At 38.9% G+C, this 20,514-nt stretch overlaps 1 protein-coding gene across 1 annotated transcript in view; it reads left to right on the forward strand.

Moving 5' to 3' along the window:
- LOC121301927 (serine/threonine-protein kinase WNK4-like) overlaps positions 1-20,477 on the forward strand; it is a 28,888-nt gene extending 8,411 nt beyond the window's left edge. Inside the window, exons 2-4 of the mRNA XM_041231649.1 lie at positions 18,126-18,298; positions 18,892-19,112; positions 19,766-20,477. Coding sequence (XP_041087583.1) covers positions 18,126-18,298; positions 18,892-19,112; positions 19,766-19,971 — 600 coding nt within the window. The 3' untranslated portion in view covers positions 19,972-20,477. The remainder of the gene's footprint in view (positions 1-18,125; positions 18,299-18,891; positions 19,113-19,765) is intronic.
- Positions 20,478-20,514: the final 37 nt, after the last annotated feature.

Raw genomic sequence — 20,514 nt, forward strand, 5'->3', positions numbered from 1 at the left:
CCTGACATGGTGCCAACATCAGTCTGCTAGAGGACTGTTTGCTTTGGCAGACACAATAGCTTTTAAATGTTAGAGGACAACGGCTGGTAATCGTAATGTGTGTGTACCCTGTGCCTTTATAATTCATCATTTAATTTTTTTGTTCCACTTCTATGCAAACAATTCCCTTAAATGGATCTTCTCAGGGATGGGAATAAGACTCCTTCTGCATGGCAGTTTCACCCATTCCAGGTTTTACTACAAGCTGGAGCAGCCTCAGTGTATAGGGAATAAGCTCTGATGTACTCTAATAAACTTGTCTTAGTAAAACCAGGAATGGATCAAACTGCTGATTGTATTTCTGGTCTTCAAATAATGCCTTTAATTTCTTCCATTAAAAAATGTATATATATATATATATATATATATATATATATATATATATATATATATATATATATAATAATTACAAACTGTGCGCTAGAGCACTGCCTCTATGCATTGTGGCTTTAGGATGATACAAACCATAGTTTCTTTTTACCCAAGGCATGCATATACTGTCCTTAACTGGATTTAACCTTCCAACTGAACTGCTCACCTAAACCTTATTGATTGATCATTATTATATCAAGATCCAGTACTGGGGCTAAGCCTTACAGGGCACTCTCAGAATTAGGTGTACTCATTGTAACCTTTTGTTTTGTGTTATCATTTTGCATTGGCATGTAAAGAGGTTAAATATTTGAAAGCAGATAGATAAGATAGGAGAACAATACAGTTGCACAATAGGAATGGTGTTAGGCCTTGTGGGTATTTATTTAAAAAGTTAATTCTTAGCATTTTTCTCATTGAGTAGGGTACCATTTAACGTTTAGGGAACCTGTCTACCATTCTAAGACATTCTTCTGTCTGCCTCAAAGGTATTCTTTTAATTTGGACTTGTATACACAGAGAAATTCGCAAGTATATAAAAGGGACATTCACAGGTATATAAGGCATTACAGTTAACCTTTATAAACCTTCTAAAACTTTTCCCATAGTAAAAGCATAGCAAAGTGTAAGTACAGTGAAAGTGCAACTGGGCAGAGGCTGGGCGCAAACCGGCGACCTTGCAGGTACACCGCAAGAGACCGATTTGTAGATTTTAACTTCACTGACCTCACCCACGGGGGGGTGGGGGTGGGGTGGAATCTGTAACAGCAGTGTATCACACAACACTGCCTGTTACAAAAGCTAGGTAAGAATTGTAAAGACCTGGTAGGTATTCAAAAAAGCATGGCAGACCGGGTTATACTATGGTGGGTGCATTGGATAACTATGGGAAAAACATGGGGAAAAAAACGCCCAAAATTTGCTGAAATATTGTGCTAAACGTTTATAAGGGAAGCCACAGCTGGATTTCCTTTAGAGCATTTTATAGTACCAGGAAATCTACCTGGATTGCCTCAACTACTTATTTTTAGGGCTAATTCCAGGATAACTATGCATAGGTGCTTGAAAAGAGTAACATGCTTCAAGATGTACAGTTGTGGCTTATCCCGGCTGGGAATACGTTATACAGTAAATTGCTGCCTTCATCCGCGTAGACTAGCAGAAATGTTGGCCTACTTGACTTTATTTCTTGGAAATTGTACGTTATAATTGAAGTTATGGACAGCATAAACAATTCTTCCTAATCCTGTTATGTGTTGTCTCTGTACAAACGTAGTTTTCATAGGGCACAGACGTTAGTGAGTCTTGGTGCATGGGAGTTTGGCGGTATCTTTAATCAATGCCTTTCTCGAGAACCAACGGAAAGCTGAATGGTTTGACCCACTGGTGCATTAGTCACACAGGCAATGTTTATTTAGCTTTTTATCAGTCTTGATAACAAGGTCAAGAGCCCAATTATGAACAAATCTCTGCTTTGGAACTGACGCCACTCCTTGTAAGCTGTGATTTTTCAAGCACTTGCAAGTGTTATTGGTAATACCATGTGTTATTGGTATAACTTGAATCAAAGCCACCCGTTAGCACTGACCTTGAGTGATTTGCCAATCAAATCTACTGCATTTCATTCAGTAAACCAAATATAACATAGTGTGTTTCTGATGGTTAAACATGACACTATATATTAGCCATGGTTAGGTTCCATTTCATATTATGAGTTATGAAGTTTAAAGGGTGACAGGCCACCATAAACAGCCAAGATGACATTGCAGTTTTCTGTAAAGGAGACTAAGACTAATATATAAAAAACAAAATACTGATTTAGAAAGTGGCTTTCAACAGGTACATTGTTGTTATGTTGCTGTAAGTCACACAGACACAGACAGTGTGTTGTTCTACAGTTCTGTTCTTCCTTTCCAGCTAGGAGAACAACATGTACATGTTTACTGTGTTTGATGTTTACTGTGTTTGTGTTTGTTTGTTGTTTTTGTCAGTGCGTTTAAATTGCAATTTGCAAAGCCCCTGTAGACATTGACTAAGAATCAGAATTCCAAGTTAGAGCCTTGCTGTTTGGTCAAAATTGAATTACAACATGTTGTGCGTCATAAGTGCGGATCATGTTAGCTGAGGAGCTGATGCATTTAATTGCCTGCTGGTAATATGTGATCATCTGGATTCTGAAACTTAACTTTTTTACTCCAATTCCTTAATTCAGCAGGAGATTTGTAGTCACAGTCGTGGCTTTGATCGTTTTGGCCCCAATGCACACACAAGGTGTTAAGGGCAATGTAAAAGTCTAGAATACAACAGGGTAGTAATGTTGGTCACGGACCACTCAACCTAGGCTGAAAACCCTGCTGCCCCTCAAAGCGGGCACAACACCGACCAATCAAGTGACGAGTGGGTGTAACCATGCAATCCTTAAAAAAATATAAAGACCTCCTTGTCCAAGCATGGTGTTTGAGTAAGAGGTATTATCTGTCCTGGGAATGCATTGCTAAAGCTGAATGTTTTATAACGTGGTGATGACCAGGTTATGAAATGTATTTGTACAATGTTACAGTTTGTTTAATAAGGTATTGAGAGATCTAGCATTAAATAACCTATTCCCATATTCAATGCAGCTGTGTGGATTATTATTATTATTATTATTATTATTATTATTATTATTATTATTATTATTAGTACTGGATCTCATTTTGGAATCTGTCTTGTATTCATTCAAATCCAACAACGAAGTGACCAGGCTCACTGCACTGTTCCAGATGAGGCCGCTGCATTGCTAAAGCTGATCATTTTCCATACATTGTAGTCATTATATAAAAAGAATACTCTATAAACACTGATTGAGAGCTGTGGTTATTTCTCTCATCCTGGTGGATCATATACAATCCACACATCCTCTTCGGGGGCTTGCGAGCTATTCAACATCTGAAAACATTTCTTTAGCAGTGATTAAAAATGTATTAACAATAGACCTGCTCCAAGTAATTAGGTAGTATTTCTTTTTGATTATGTCTTGGAAGAAATTGACTGGCAGTGTGTGTGGCAGGGTGTGTGGGGAATATTCGGTGGCAGGGAGGGGGTTAAATTACTCCATGCAAAAACATGTGGAGATGTGGCTGGAGTGGCGAATTGAATAAGTGATTAAATGGGCTCCAGGTGTATCTATAGGGTGATCACAGGTGTTAGTTTAGGTAGTGATGGTGAAGGAACGGCGCTGATTTTGTGGTTTGTTGTTTTTGTTATGTATATGTATTTTAAATGTAAACAAATGCTCTTGAGCGCTTAATCGTAGCGTTTCTGGTCTCTGAGTCTCCTTGGTAACTCCATCACAGGCCTTTTCTAACAGTTTACAACTGTTCTGATTATAGTTAAACACAGCATTATTTCTGCGCTGGTACCCTGGTCTGTCAATGACTTTGCTAACCTGTTATAAAAAGAAGGACGTTCAAAAGAAAATCTCTAAGCAAGCTGAATCTTATTCCTCTCATATGTCATAAACTCAGTCTTTGCATTTCACTTGTTAATGAAAAACGTATTGGTAACTATAAAATTCTTATTATATTCTGCCACACTTGGCACAGTGAATTCAGTGTGTCATCACTGCCTGTGTTGCAACAACAAAACCGTTTCCATATGCTTTGAGATTGAGTCCAGCAGAGTAAAGCTGAGGGAACACAAAGCCACTTTTTCAGGAACAGCGGCTTGAAACCTGGTTCCAGGAGACCTAGTGTGAGGCAACTTCACTGTATCAAACCCCAAGTCTCCCCTGGTGTGCCGTGCAGTGGCCTGAAACCTAGTCTCCTGAAACCAAGTTCCAAGCCACAAAGTGGCTTCATGTTCCCTCAGCTTGAGATTGGATCTTCTCTTTGCGTCTGTACGATTACCAATGGGGTCCAAGGTTCTGAATATTTTCTGTGGATGTCATTTTGGATCAGAACTATTTAGCAGGCTGGCAGTTGGCCTCCTCGTGTTAAAATGTGGGTTTTTAATGGATTAAATGGACAAAGTTGCTTTTATCTATTGTAGCACAGCAGGAAGGGGGTTAATATTCTCTCTGCCAAAAAAAAAAAAGTTTTTATTATTGTTTGCTTATTTATTTAATGTTTAATTATCCCCTGCACCTGGCTATCACTGTAAATTAGGGCCAGTTGGAGGGTATTTAAAGAGAGCAGCCAATCTCGTCAGGGCTGCTGTGTGAAGAGCCTGACTGTGTGTTGTATCACTGAAAAGGGTACTGTGTGTTCTTTTTCTGTGTGTTTTTCAACCAGTAAAAAGCTTAGCTGTCTAGTTTATTAGAGTAGGTTCCAGTGTTTGTTTAGTTAGTGCTGGAAAACAGCTAGGTTTTGTTTTCATTTTTTGTTTATTTTGTATTATTAAAAGTGCATGGCAGCGCTAAGTTCCTGTGTGCTGGGTCTCATTTATAGGGGCAAATTAACTTCAGTGAGCACAGCTGTGTTACAATATCAACATTTTGAGATATCGGTTAATCACGTTGAGTCAAATGAAGTGTCATAAAACACAATTTATACTTTTTTTTTTTGGAATTAGGGGTGCTGGGGGTGTGGCAGCACCCCCTGGAAGTGCTGTGCAACTGCTTCCATCATATTCAGGGGTTACAGTTTTGTTCAATGGCTTTCAGCACCCCCACTATAAAAATTGTTCCAGTGCCATTGGTCCCAGATCATTTGGAACTTATGAAATATGTCATGTATTAGGTAAGAGATCCATTCCAAATGGTCAATGTTTTAACGCCCACCCCACTGCCATCCCCTACCTCCTGCCAAAAAGAACGTAATGTTTTTCAATCCTTGTTCCTTCTGATTCCTGGAATAGTCAGTCCTTCTCCGTTCTCCCGACCTGAATAGGCGTTACAAAACCCTTGAAAATAAAGCGGCCCAGTTAATGAAGAATCCTCTCCATAAATCATAATGTCGCACCTCAGATTGTGTTTTCTTTTTTTTTTTTTTTTTGTCGGGTACACAGACTCCTTGGGGGGAGACAAGGACTCAGCAAAGGATTGATGCCGCAAGTGGCTGTGAGAATGCACGCTAGAGCGACACCCTACGAGAAGAGACGAGCGATAACTTTGCAAAGGTTAATATTCTAGTGATGAGAGAGCAGCACCTGCACTAGACTTCTAGCTGCTTAGCTCTGCTTAGCCGAAACTGTATCGGAGTTTCAGGCTGTTCATTTTACTGCTTTGCACTGCAGCAGCCATTTTTAAGGTCCAGACTTTTCATTTGTCATACAAACATGTTTAGTTGGAGACTGTAGAAAGGGTTAGTAAGTAAACAGAGGACCCATTCAAATTATATTGTAAGGAACCGCTTGTTAATTATCACTAATGCATTTAATAGGGTGCCATGAATAGATTTGAAGTATGCTCTTTGATACAGAACAAATGTGATGCAATTAGGTAGTGTTTGTACATTCCACTCTGGTTATCCTTAAAAGTAATTTATTAAGGATAGTAAAAAAGTAATTTAGTTTTGTTATGTTATACGCACAGAGCTGTCAAATTAAAGGGACCTTAGTGGGCTCATAGATCAATAGAAAGATATTCACTAAAAGAGTCCCTTGTCCCAGTGAATGCTGTGAGTTGTTTGCCGACCTCTTTAGACCCTGTGTACTAAGCACACATACATCTACAGCAGATAGTGCTGAAATGCAATCCCGGTGGTACACAACTGGGCAAACCATGAAAGGCAATTAAAACACCATTAGGAACAGATTGAATTGGCAGGAATCACATGATTCAAACAGGTGATCACTGTCAAAAGAGTAAGGTGAGGCACTGGATGAAATGCCGTAGGGTGAAATGATTTGGGATTTAAACTGGCACAAAAATGCTAAAGATGGTTTTAAGGTGATATTTTGCTGGCTAGCAGGCCTTCAATGGCTGGTTCATGATTTAAAACCATGGTTTTACCATGCCAACACAACAAGCATCTCTGCATTCCATTCCTCAAAGCACCGGTTCTCAAACTCTGCTGGTTTACATTCCAGCTGAGTTCTCTGCGACTTCACTAGACCCTTGATTGAACTGGCAATTTGCTTAATTAGACCTTTTTATTTGTTTTCAGCTCTTAAACAGTTGAATATTTCAAGTTAGCTACAACATTTGAAAAGTAACTTGAACTCTGCAACTGTTTAAGAGCTGAAAACAGTCCAAAAAAAAAGTCTAATTAAGCAAATTATCCGTTCAATCAAGGGTATAGTTAATTAACTGAGAGCTGAGCTGGAATGAAAACCAGCAGACACAGGGGCTCCCCAGGACTTTGAGAACCCCTGTCCTACAGGACACATTTCTTGTGACCTTTTACATTATCGTCTGTCAGCTTCAATGTCAACTAAATGTATATACTCTAAACACACTGCCTTGCTGTGATGCACGTTACCTGCAGTGTGTGAAGTAGAGGTTCTAATTTTATGGTTAAATCTGCTGATTGCAAGGATTTCTACCCCTTAGGGGATTCTTGAAATTAGAGTTAAATCCGGCTTGACACAGAAACAGTGCCAAAAATGTAGCTGTTAATTTCTGACATAATCGTTCATTAATGTTGTGTAGCTGTATACAGTATATTTCAAGGATTTACTTAACTGGTGGTAAAGATGAAGGTATTTCCATTTTAAATTAGTGTATTAACAGCGTAACCTCCCATATTATTGCAAAAAGTATTGAGTTTGTTCTGGAAGGGTAACTATTTATTCAAAGGATTAATTAAAAATTATATGTGTGATAATATGGGGCTGCTTCATTTTAGTCTCAACCACCTGACATTCAAATTTGAAATGGATAATATATATACATATATATATATGCAGCACAACACGTTAGCAAGCACAGCACAACCGTTCCAAGACACAGTACCCTCTTCTGCCTTTGGCTGTGGGGTAAACACTGAATCATTCTCAGATCTAAAAGGCTCCTGGTCATACTGTTTTCATTTTCAAGCTTTCCAGATATTGAAATTGGTAAGCATGGAAGCTGTAAAAGAAAATGACCAAGAGGACTTCCTGATTGTAAAATAACGACCCGTCCTTACTAAAATATAAAGGTACTGTAACAATCTGCGGCAAAAATCAGTCCTTTCCGAAAATGACGTTATGTTGACACCTCAAACCACTTAAGAATCAATAAAGGCACATTGACATTCGCTTTAGCTTTGTAAAATTATTAACAAATATCGAAGCAGTGAATTGTATGGATTTTTCCACTTTCAAGTCAAGGTCCGTCACTTTGAAGAAATGCAGGTGCTTCAAAGCTACCTTTCCTTGGCTGATATTGCGATAGCAGTCTGCTAACAGCACCGATAATAATCACAGCACCACGTGACATAACACACAAGCCTTTCTGTACAGTGAGCTCAGTGTAACTTTTTTTTTATTGAGTGTTTTGAAACAGGGAGTGCAAAGCTAGTCATGGTTTATTAAAATTGCGTTCTGGTTGGCAGGAAGCAGTCCACAAGTTTGGGAAGTTCAACACAGGCTATGTTGGAAATCATTTCCACAAAATAGCGTTCAGATTTCAGGTTGGACATTGGTTGTAGTGTGTCTCTTGGAAAGCCTGGGGTAAGATCCAAACCAGAGGTGTTCAAACTTGGAGCATTGCCAGGTCTCGTTCAGTGTCCCTTGGAAACTAAACGGAAAAAATTTGGATCCAGTTCTCTTATTTTTTTTTTTTTTTCCTGCCTCCCCTGTGTAGTTAGGTTTATGCATGCTCAAGTGTGTTAGCAGAGAAGTATAAAACGTTTCCTTGCTTCTATCTGCTATGACAGGATGCATTGTAGTTCAGAGTACAAATGTTATGGCGCGCGCCATCTTTTTCGATTTAATACAGATTCACCATTTATGAGATTCAATCAAAAAACTAAAATGCTTCCTTGTGTTCCTTTCCTGGTCTTTTATTTAACCATTTCAGTCCTGGTGGGCCCTCAAAGTCCTGCCTTATCTTGGCACCTGTTAGAAGGAATGAAACATTGATGTGGTTTTTGACTTGTGATAAAAAGCAAGTAAGAAAAACATCACCTGTATTGTTATACAAGATTTCAGTATGCCTTCCTGAGACACTAAAAGACCCTGTTTTGTAATCTTGTCCCATTTTTAATCTCTTCCACTTCCTTGTAGTTTACTACAGAAGCATCGCAATGCCAGTACCGTAAGTTGAACACAGGTTAAAAAAAGAGGTCATATTACTGCAATAGACGAACAATATGAATTGGTTGTCAGTTCTATAATAGTAACATTATCAATGCATGACTGTAGGGTTAAAAGAAGAAAAAAAAATTAACAACTGCCCTTCCGTTTGGATGTCCAGTTTTTTTGGTACCTCAGAGGTGGCAACCCTAAATATATAGTGGAATAGCGAGGCTTTATACTGAAGGGTGGGTTAGTGTATATAGAGTATTGACCAGGGAAATAGCAGGGTTTATATTAGGCATTTAGTTGTTATGCTCCTTGCCTTTGGAACTATATCGCAATAGTTGAAACTTGTAAATCCATTTTAAAAATCTCTGTTTGAGTGAGCTTCACATGATGAGCGCTATGTATAAAAGTTGTGTTGAAAACCTTGTATGTCCCAAATGGTTGTTGATTAAACTGCCAAGATGCTCCCTTTTGCTGTCCCAATAATGAGTTAAAGGCGTTTCACTAAATTAATACAAAGCTGCCCCTGTCTTGCTATGCAGCTCGCGAAACTCTCCTTTAAGCACATCACTGTCTATAGGATATAATGGGCTGACTGCAGGTGTAGCTGGATTGAAAACAGTGAGCAGTGATCTCTCTCATCTTTGTGTAAACCTGCAGGAAAGGGGTCTGGAGAAAGTGGGTTTGTAAAGAGTCCCAGTAGCCCATCCTCCATAGCCATTGACTGATATAAATAGCTGCACAGAGATTGATTTAGTAAGCTTCATGCAGTGCAAAGTTTGCACCACAAGAACATCTGTATGTAATGAAAAAAAAATATATATATATATAGACTGGGCCTGAGTAAAGGTCACAAGGTTATTTTTTTAAAACACAAAAATGTGCGCCCTTTTTAATTGTTAGATCATGTCAACGGTAAATTGTCATGTACTGGTTAGGATGCTAGCCATTAGGGTTTGCATTGACTGTATATATTGATACGTAATATATATATATATATATATATATATATATATAATATATTATATATATATATATAAAGGTTTCTTGAACTTAACTGGTAAAATTAACATAATTGGCAACAGAAGACCATGAGAAGAGTATTTAAATGCTAGAACGATCTTCGCGACAATATGGATGTTCTCATTCGTCTATGGGAATCCGGATACCAATAGATACCATCCTCTTCCCTATGGTCTCGTGTTGCAGTCGGCCAAGATTCAGCATTTCTAGCAGGGTGAAGGCTGGGCACGAACCAGCGACACTGCGCACCTAAAGCGAGCGTCTTACCCACAATGCACTTGGACAGAATCCGTACAGGCGGTCTGCCACACAACCCTGCCCGGTACACATTTCACATATGAGCTTGTTCTGAGCTACTCTGCACTAAAGGTCTGTTTTTTCTCCTCTTGTTATCAGACCAGAAATAAACTAAAGCACACACAAAGCACACTGAATAAAGCATTTGTTTTGATTCTGTTACTAGGGTCCGCCGTCTGGAGATAAGAGATTAGTGTTATTATGCCCAGAGAGTGAAAACTGCATTCATTTCGTTCAGTGGCTAAATTTGTACATCAAAAGCGACTATTATTGGTGAACTTTTACAATTTGAAAAACAAAAAATGACAGCAGTATTGTTACAGGGTAGTATGTGTAATTCACTAGCGCTCTTCTTAAATAATGAACTGATGATTCATTACCAGCGTTGAGAACAGAATTATAATTTGAGTATTTGGTCTGCTCAGTTTCATTACATTGAAGTGAAAGGGTTTTTATTTAGAATGAATAGTACTTTATTTTTTTGCATGTTTTTTATTTATCAGTTTTACTGTGGTTTACCAAAAAGTCTAGCAAAGTGTAGTGAAAGCAAGGTATAGAATAGACATATGGTTAATGTATACGGGGGAATGCAACTATTCCATGGTAAATATGTGTAAGGGACTATGAAAAGGAAAAATATATTTAGTCTTTTGAACAGATTACATAACAGTATTTCCTGCACAGTAAACCTGACGATTCCTTTATAATGGTCACCTTTTGCTCATATAGCATTTTTACATGCATCCACCCTGCTGTTTTATTAATAACCTCAGGTATGCTGTCTAATCAAGGTGACCCAAAGGAACTTGTAAATAATGTTAAGGAATGGAGTGCTCCAGGCTCACCAATGAAACAGAATGGATGGAAGCTGGTTCTAGTGTGACTTTGTTTAGCAGACCTTCCACTAGGTTAAATGTGATCCTTATGCAATCCATTACTACTGTGGCACATCCTTGATATATCCTATGATTATGTTTTTTTTTCCATCAACGGTTGACTGCATGATGGAATTGCAAATAACCCTGTATCTTAGGATGTTTGATTAAAATATCTTGGCTGGTGTTTGCAATTGCTTTGCTAGATGCTTGAAGGCTTTTTTCAGTTTGTTTAGTTTTGTTTGCCTTGCTTTACATAATAGAGGAAGTCAACGTATTTGGGCTGAGTGAATCACAAGATCGAATTAAGGTTTTTATCTTTATATATATATATATATATATATATATATATATATATATATATATATATCTTAATATATATATATATATATATAGTATAAGTAGCAGGGCAGGGGCCCTGACGAGTGAACAAAAAAACACCGTCCCTGGACAGGTTTTCGGTATTTCAGGAGGAAAAGCATAGTAGTCATTAACATATTATTATTATTAATTGGTAATTGGTTTATTGTTTTGGCAGTTGGTCTCATTATTATTAAATTAGAGCCAGCTGCCTATACCTGTTCCTCTGGGGCATATAAACCCCCAGAGTTAATTCATTCTGGGCTGCTAGTGTGCGTCGTATTCTGTGTGAAAAGGTATTGTGTAAACCTTTTGTTTGTAATACTGTGTGTTTTTGTATTTTATGCCAGGTAAACAGGTGGCGAGCTCTTTGTTACATATATACAGTAAAACCTCATTTATCTACACCCGTTCATCCGCAGCTTCAACGATCCATGGCTCCCTGAGTAGTCTTTGAAATACAGTACTTTATTGCCAGTGTAGACTTAATGCCCACGGTGCACATACTGTCATAAAGACGCATGCGTCAGTCTAACCTGAGGAGCCGACACCAAGACAGCAGTGCTACAGATGCGAGGATTCATGTCCTGGTTTGAACCGCAGAAGGATTCTGTAAAATGACTTCTCCTGAGGCTGTTACTCAGTGAAGCCTAGCAAACACATTTTGCCTCACTGAAACTAGAGCCTATGGTGGACTTTGTCAAGGTTCAAAAGAATGACTTGCAGCAGTGAACTGTTTAAAAAAGCTGTTACGAAAAGGAAAAAAAAAACAGAATTGTGTTGGTACATATTTTGTTGAAATCAGGCTTGATTATTTTGTTTTAAAATTTAAAAACATTAACAGAATTCTATTTTTTTGTCTGAAATCCCAGAAACCTAGCAACACTTATCTACCGTTATTTAATATTAATGCGTGGAATAAAAAGATTTTGCTAAGAGTATCACTATCTGAGTAAACAAATTTTAAAACATTTCTGTATTTTATTCACGCATTCTAGTCACACTCAGTGACACCTCATTTATCTGCGGATTCCACTCATCCGTGGACCTGTGCCCCCCCCAAACAAGCGGATAAACAGAGTTTCACTGTATTGTTTGGCTAATAAACAGATCCTTCTTGTAAGGGTTTTCCATTGCAAGCAGTGCCACTCTGTGGGCAGATTTTGTAATTACAGAAAAAAAGGAAAGTTCAGATCAGAATGTTCTATACGGTACAAAATAAAACTAGTATATCTTTAAGAGCAATAAAAAACAGATAATAGCAGAGTGGAATAAATTTCCACACACCAGAGCTGTAACCCTGATTAGGAAATGGAGCACTCCTCTGCTGCCTCTAACTTACAGGAAAGTTCCAGCTACCACAACTCTATTTCTGTTGATTGATAGCTCTAATGCGCCAATTCCAGCAGAAGCCAAGCAGGTCACTGGAGGCGCTTCGAAGGGTTACTAGCAGGGCTTTTGTAAGCAGAACCAAAATAAACAACCACCACATCCTTTATATATAGGGCCTTTTACAGCACTGCAGACAATTTTGAAAGCTTTAATGGATGTTTTTATTTCTTCTCCATGGCATCAGACCCTTTTCTGACCAGAAGAGACCTAATTCCATTTCGGCACAAGTCCCACATTGATTCGCAGTTGAAATTTGTAATTTAGGAAGGATACAAATTATTCTAAATGCCCTTCCTGTTTTGAATGTGCACGTTGACAGAAAGTGTTTGGAAAAGCAGTAATGTGCTTAATGCACTCGTCTGACTAAAACATTACTAAACATGGCCAAATGTTGTTAAAATGATTGTTGCTACTGTATTGTGAATAGGCGCAACTTTAAATGTTTTTATAGGAAAAAAGGTATTAACAACCAATCTTGGTCACAACAGATTTCTGAATGCTGAAAAATGATGGCTCTTGGTATAGCTGCCGGTGCTGTCAACGTCAATTCTTACAGTACTTTATAGTTTCTTATTTCGAAGTCTATAATGGGTTTATCAGTTCAATAAACACCTGCTAAGTAATTATGCCATGGCTGGGCACTGTACGCTATGCAAAAATCTCATTTGAAGTCTTGCCTCACACTTTGGACGGGAGGGGGGGGGGTGGGGGATGGGGGATGGGGGATGGGGGGGGGAGGTCCTCTTAGGGGAGGGAGAATGGCTTTAGTTACACTGTGCATTTCCACAACACCATACACCACCCCCCCCTGGTCTGGGAGCCCCAGCAACACATGGTGTGCGGTACACAGCTCAGTCTTTTCCTGCTACATGTCAGGGGTTATTTATCAGTGTTGGACCTGAAATTCCTCCAGGGTAATACGATCCAAATGGCCTTTCCCCTTCCCCTGTGCGCATGACAGCCCTTCTGAGCACAGGCAACCAAAGCCACAAATCAAGCTCTGGGGGTCTGGCAGCGACATATCAATGCAGTTACGTATTCCATAGCTTTAGTTTCTAAATGGCGGTTCAATATTTGTAACATTTTCAATTGTGCAAACCACGGTTAGGAAAATGTTGAACAATTGCAATATACAGCTGATTTAATTAATCAGTGAGCATCTTAAGCACTTTAAAATCTATTAATTAGCCCAACTCTTTCCTTTTCAATTGAATGGTCTCTTAAAGCACTTAGAAATGTTTTGATTAGACAGAAAAAGCCTTTCTCAGGAGAATTTCATACTTAATCTCAGAATGGAAAGTGCAGGAATTGCTGCAGCAAACGTGGTCGCAGTGCAAACACAATGGAGAGTTTTGTTCTGAAAACAGCTGAAAATCCTGATTTAACAAAATACCACACTCTAGAACAAGGATACGAATGGTCATAGAGCAGTGCTTATCTGTACCAGCTAAATTTCTACACCCAATGCAGACACCGAATCCTACTGATGTGACCTTAAGTGATATTTGCAATTTTCTGTGACAGGAAAATCACCCTACAAGCAAAGTCAAAACAATGTAGGCTCACAGAATTCCTTACATTGGGCATTGAGTCTCTCATTATCTCCTGAGCTCAGAAAATCATTCATGACACTGTTTGTTTTCATTTCCTCACCACACACAGAAACACAATGTCTCATACGGACATCAGGTTTGCATCCGAAGTTAAGTGCCATCATTAATAATAAACTCACTTTTATGCTTTGCTATGCAAAAGAATCTATTTTTATGTCTTTTCTTTCAACACGTCAGTGTTTCGCAACAAGGAATCGGTTATTGAGTGCTGCCTTGGAAGGAAGTAATTCCATTCCTTGCATTTCCTTCATGGTCCTGTGCACTTTAGGTTTGATTTAATGAGCTAAGCATTGTGGAACTGGATTGGAAACACACTGGCTCCTGTTACACTTTCAGTTTTTTAGGCAACAGCCAGAACACACTGTAGAGTAAAAAACCTTACTACTTCTTCAGATAGTTAGGCTAGGATAGCATTGCTGCTAGCCATGTAAATGCTCGTTATTGATTAAAACAAACAAATAAACAGCAGCTCCAAATGCAACGCTGCTGTCTGTTTCAAATCTCCAAGCTGTAAACCCTGCAAGAGTTGTTTAATGATCCCTGCTGCTGGGGATTGCAGTATTCCTTTAGTAAGGTACATCAGCATTCATTCAACAGTACTCTGCTCTTGAGATGGCCCTGATTGCTTAATCAGCAGCGTCTGTTGTGTAGTGCAACATGGATTTAAAGCCATGTGCTTCCGGGAAATTCTTGTCCATTGATTGCTTATATGCGTACTTCTCCAAACTTAAATGTTATACTGGTACTTTCAGTTTGATTGCCTTTACAATGTGATTGTCGTAAAACTGAGACAGCATCTCACAATCAAATTGGAGATGGCAGTGAGGCTTACTGATTACACACACTAAAGGCCATATACATTAAGCCCATTAGCACAGGTATTTCATAAATCCCACATTATTTAACATTTTTAACTGAAAAACTGAAGTATCTGACAGATTGCAATAACGAGCGAACAGGATCTTGCTCTGGCTTGGGATCATAGGAGTTGCTGATCTGGATTTGTTGCTTTATTACCTTGACATAAACGTCCATGCCTACCATTTAAATCAAGGCATAACAACTTAAGGTAACGATTGCTTTGTATACTTCCCCAGTGTTTGTTGTGTTTCCCCAAGGTTTATTATGTTTCCCCAGGATTTATTGTGTTTCCCCAAGGTTTATGCTTCTGCGGGACAGCCAGCAGGCCGAGGCCTGCTTATTCACATTCATCTGAGGTGCTTTTAACCAAAGTGTTATTGGCTAAATATTACAATTCATTTATATGTGTAACAAAACAAAAAACATGCAAACGGCTACAATTAGGAAAGGGTCATACACAAATCACTGTAAATGTTTTTACTTCTGCAGACAGACCTGCTTTTTTTCTTGAAAAGCTCATCTTGAAGAATGTTTTGTTTCTTTATTTATTTTTACCCTCTGCCCCCTTTTCCAGGTTCTTTTAAAATGACTTAACTGTTTTCCAGGATCCCTAGCCAAAAACAAGGGTTGGCTTTCAGCATTCTTAACAACGTAATAAATTATGCAATATAGAAACCGGAAACACGTGTTTTTTTTTTTTTTTTGGCCACAGCGAATTCTGGATAGCACATCGAGTTACCAGCGTCATTGAGCACAGGAGAAACTGCTGCTCAGTCCTAGTAAAAACAGCCTGATTGAAAACACATTTGGATTTTTAACGCTTGGATTCACAATGCTTACATTTAGCACATACTGAATTTCTTCAGGAAAAACACCAGCAAGATTATATAGCACAAAGTGATCCGTTCAGGTAAAAACAAATGATTTCAAACATAAAATCTGGGCAACAACTAGAGGAAAATAAGTAATATAGTAACGGCAATTACACTGACATTAGCCACAGCTTCTGACTACTTAACTTGCAATTCGTTAGTTTGACGAGGCATGTTTTTTTTTTTTTAATGTTTTTATTTGCAAGACATTGTTCATTCCACTTACTGCACTAACTGATGTGCGATCAACACATGAAAATTAGATTGTTGTTCAAGTCATTCGCAATTAGGTTTTCAACTCTGGTAGATCAGGCATTATTTTAGGCAGTGTAAAAAGGGTACATGCTTTCCTAACATCCCAATACCAGGTTTGGCCAATGAAAGTAACATTGCCAAAACATTGCCCACTGTTACAGGGATGGAAATAAGGGTTCCATTGCAGAGCAGCTTGATCCAGTCCTGGTTTTACTATGAGGTTAATAAGACACACCAGGGCTTGTTACCTGGACACTGTGGCTAATCAAGCTCATAGTAAAACCTGGAATGGGTGAAACTGCCATGCAATAGGAGTCTCATCTCCACCTCTGCTATTGTGTGCAACATTGTGAGAAGCAACTGAAACCTTCAACGCTGGATAAGATACAATTGTTTCAACACAGGACTATACTAACAATTGTAGCTGTTAAAAAGTAAAACATTACAGTGGAGCATTAGTGAAGAGCTTGTGTGTATGTAAGTACATTGATTATTGTAGTAATTCATAGCTGATCAGAAACTGTAGCCCCCCTGCCCCCATGGTACATTTCAAAGCACCTATCGGCAGACACAAAAGTTGGCACCCACAGCATGCAGTATTTAAAATACAAACAAAATTCTTCTTGCAACGTGCAAAAGCAGCGAGTGACGCTTACTCCTGTTTGTTTATTTGATTTCTCAGGCAGAATCATTTTGTTTGATGTAATATTATTCCCAGACCTCTAAAGCAAAGGTTGCTCCATAACCCTGTCTTTTTACCGTGCCTCCTTCCAGCCTCTATTTAAAGAGAGCCCGTTGCAAATCTCTGTAAATCTGCTGTCCTCAAAACACATCAAAGGTACAGACTTCAAAGTTACGGCTGTTTTAATATTGGTTTTGAAAGTGGTGGCGCAATGCTTCTCTCACTAAAAAACTAGTCTATTACCCCACTAGGGCTAGCCTTTATCTAAACTGTTGGCCAAATAAGGAAAATAGCATTGGGTAACTCAACCCCCAGAAACCCCTTCCCACCTCTTCTCTGGGTCTGTGAAAACACTGCAGTGTGAGACCTGCCGGTATAGTGAAGGTATGGAGAAGAGCTTCAATCAAGCAGAATTGTCAAGGCGTTTGTGTTACTAAATGAACATTAAAATAAACATGTCTGCAAGTGCGTTCAATGCTGGAGCCAGGGCAAATTGGTCCCATCTAGAGACACTGTAATCTATTCAGAAACATGGAATAATTTTGTCTAAATGATTTTATAGAAATCCAGATATTTGCAATTTAACCAATACAATTCTGCATGGTTCACTTTTCGAGTTCTCAGAATAATAATTAAAAATTAAAATTAAAAAAAACAGCAACATTCGCTTCTGTGGCTGAATTCTCAGAATTTAAATCTGCGGTCTAATTTTGCGGGCTTATGAGCAAATACAAACTCACTGTCGTGGGAACAAACAAACTCCAATGTGGGTAGGGAGAATTTTATCTGTTAATTTAGCACAATATTAAAATAAAATTGCAACAATATAAGCACAGCACACTGCAAAGGTAAAGCCTGGCACAGATAATGCACATTTTGTAAAATACATTAAAATAAACTGTGTTCTGTATTTTGTGTTACTCCACAGTATAGATTTTTAGTTAATATTTTACACCTCGAACATCCCTTCATTGTAAAATGACTAGCATGATGTTCAAATGACCATGTCTGCATTTAGATAGAAGTTGTACAAGTTGCAATAGAAAAGTTAGAAAACAGAATATATTAGGCACATTTTGCTGACAGTCTTGTGTATAACCTGCATGCCCAGTTAAGGGATTACAAAGTGGATGATGCAGGGAGGAAATAAGACTCTTTCCAAGCACTTTCACCCATTCCAGGTTTTACTGTGAGCTTGATCAGCCACAGCATACAAGTAACAAGCTCAGATGTGTCTCATTAAACTCATAGTAAAACCAGGAACGGATCGCGCTGCTGTGCGGTAGGGATCTCAATCCCATGCCTGCGATGACACTGTGGGTCTCTTTCTCTTCAGGCTCGGAAGCTGAGTAAAGCAGAGAAGCAGCGCTTCAGTGAGGAGGTGGAGATGCTGAAGGGGTTGCAGCACCCCAACATTGTGCGCTTCTACGACTCCTGGAAATCCACCCTGAAGGGACACAAGTGCATCCTCCTCGTCACTGAGCTCATGACCTCGGGCACGCTCAAGACGTGGGTGCCTCGTTATTTACAACCCCCCATTTTCTACCCAATTTAGTCCAATTATTGTTTGATTTAGAACCATCTTATCAGTATCATTAAGGTCTGCAGCATTAGGATTATACATTTCAGGGCGGTGGTTTTAAGATTATTAAAATAGGCTGGATCTGGACCCTGGTGCATTTTTAATCTAAATCCTTGGTGTTGCCCTCTATTATTTTCTTGGAAATTTCATGATGAAAAGTGACAGACAGACATAGTGTTGTCCATAGCCAATGCATTAACAGTGCACTGAAGGTTAAGAGCCCCAGGGTTGGTGTATTAATCCATTGCACCACTGAACCTCTTACAGCCTGAGGTAACTCGTGGATAAACTGGCAACATCAATACTAGAGTTGTCAGCACACTGATTTCTGGCTATATTAGTACATCTCAAGGATAGTAATAAACTCAGATATATAAATCTCTGAATCTTTGTGGTTCGGTTCCCTGAAGGAATCCTTGAGGAATGGCATGTTCAGAACTTCATGGCATCCCATTGTGTCCACACCCTGCTGAGATGTTTCTATACCCCCAAACCTAATCTGCAATCCAAACCCCTGTAGGTATCTGAAGAGGTTCAAGGAGATGAAGCTGAAGCTGCTGCAGCGCTGGAGCCGACAGATCCTCAAGGGCCTTCACTTCTTGCACACCCGCTCTCCTCCCATTATCCACCGAGACCTCAAGTGTGACAACATCTTCATCACCGGCCCCACCGGCTCCGTCAAGATCGGGGACCTGGGCCTGGCCACGCTCAAGAGTGCCTCCTTCGCCAAGAGCGTCATAGGTAACCCTACCCCTAACCCTAACCCCAACGGAGCTCCACGTATTCCAGTAGAGATTCACATCTGAGTTCAATGTGTTGATGTTCAAAATCCCTGGATATCTAATGATCTTCATTGGTAATGCATGCAGGGCACTACAATGTCAATGCAATGGATCTTGGACAATCTACAGGGAGAATGGAATCACAGTTGCAATGTGTGTGTGTGTGTGTGTATATATATATATATATATATATATATATATATATATATATATATATATATATATATATATATATATATATATATATTACATAATGCTTTCTTAATTGTATGGACCTACAGCTATGGCCAAAAGTTTAGCATCACCCTATAGAATGAACAGATTTTGCTTCATAAAGTCAAATTAAATCTGCTGAATAATGTTACATTGATGTTGAATTACATACCATTTGTAGTTTTCCATATACTTAATGAAACATTTTAAAATATGACATTTTACAAATCTAACATGAAATCACACAGCATCATTTGGCAATAGATATATTTTTCTTATGACACAGTAGTTTGTTAATGGTATGAACCGAGGGCTAGCTGTAACCAGATCAGGACCCCAGTATAATATTTTTCAATTGGGGGTTGTGTCTCTGATAATGCGGGGTGAATGTTTCTTCAGGGACCCCCGAGTTTATGGCTCCGGAAATGTATGAGGAGAAGTACGATGAGGCGGTGGATGTCTATGCGTTTGGGATGTGCATTCTGGAAATGGCAACCTCTGAATACCCCTACTCAGAGTGCCAGAACGCAGCTCAGATCTACCGCAAAGTCACCAGCGTGAGTAACAGCAGACTGCTGCTTTGTGTAACGGAGCTCTGGGGCTAACTGATACAAATTTCATGTGATCTGGCACAAACAGAAGCAAGTTAATGCAGTGCTTTGTGCTCGTTTGCATGCCACGTGTACTCACAGACAGTCCTGCCACCTGATCTAAAAGTCCTTTCAGTGATCATGATCGGACGAATCGTGATCATGAAAGGTCAGAATTAAGGTTTAAAATAGTTAACGGAAGGTTTACTGTCCAACACTGTCATTTAAATAACAAAAAAAGTCAGTAAAATTACTGTAAGAAAGCCTTTTCAAAAGTATCACTAAAAAAACCAACCCTTTCAGATTAACTTTGACTGAATTGCAAAAACATAACATCCTTATATTTGTAGACAGTAAGACCAGTGACCCATTTTGCATTTTGTATTAAGCGCCCAAGTATAGCCAGTGGCCCACGAAGATGAATACCTTGTAGCCTAATCTTCATTGATCCATTAGAGAAACTTTCCGTAAACTACGTGTAATTGTTTGCCTGGGAGATTAATTGGAAATGAAATGGTTCTGTAATGAGCCGTGACAGTTGAAGGAAAACAAACATTA

Source organism: Polyodon spathula, chromosome 28 (assembly GCF_017654505.1).
Source record: "Polyodon spathula isolate WHYD16114869_AA chromosome 28, ASM1765450v1, whole genome shotgun sequence".
Classification (NCBI taxonomy): Eukaryota; Metazoa; Chordata; class Actinopteri; order Acipenseriformes; family Polyodontidae; genus Polyodon; species Polyodon spathula.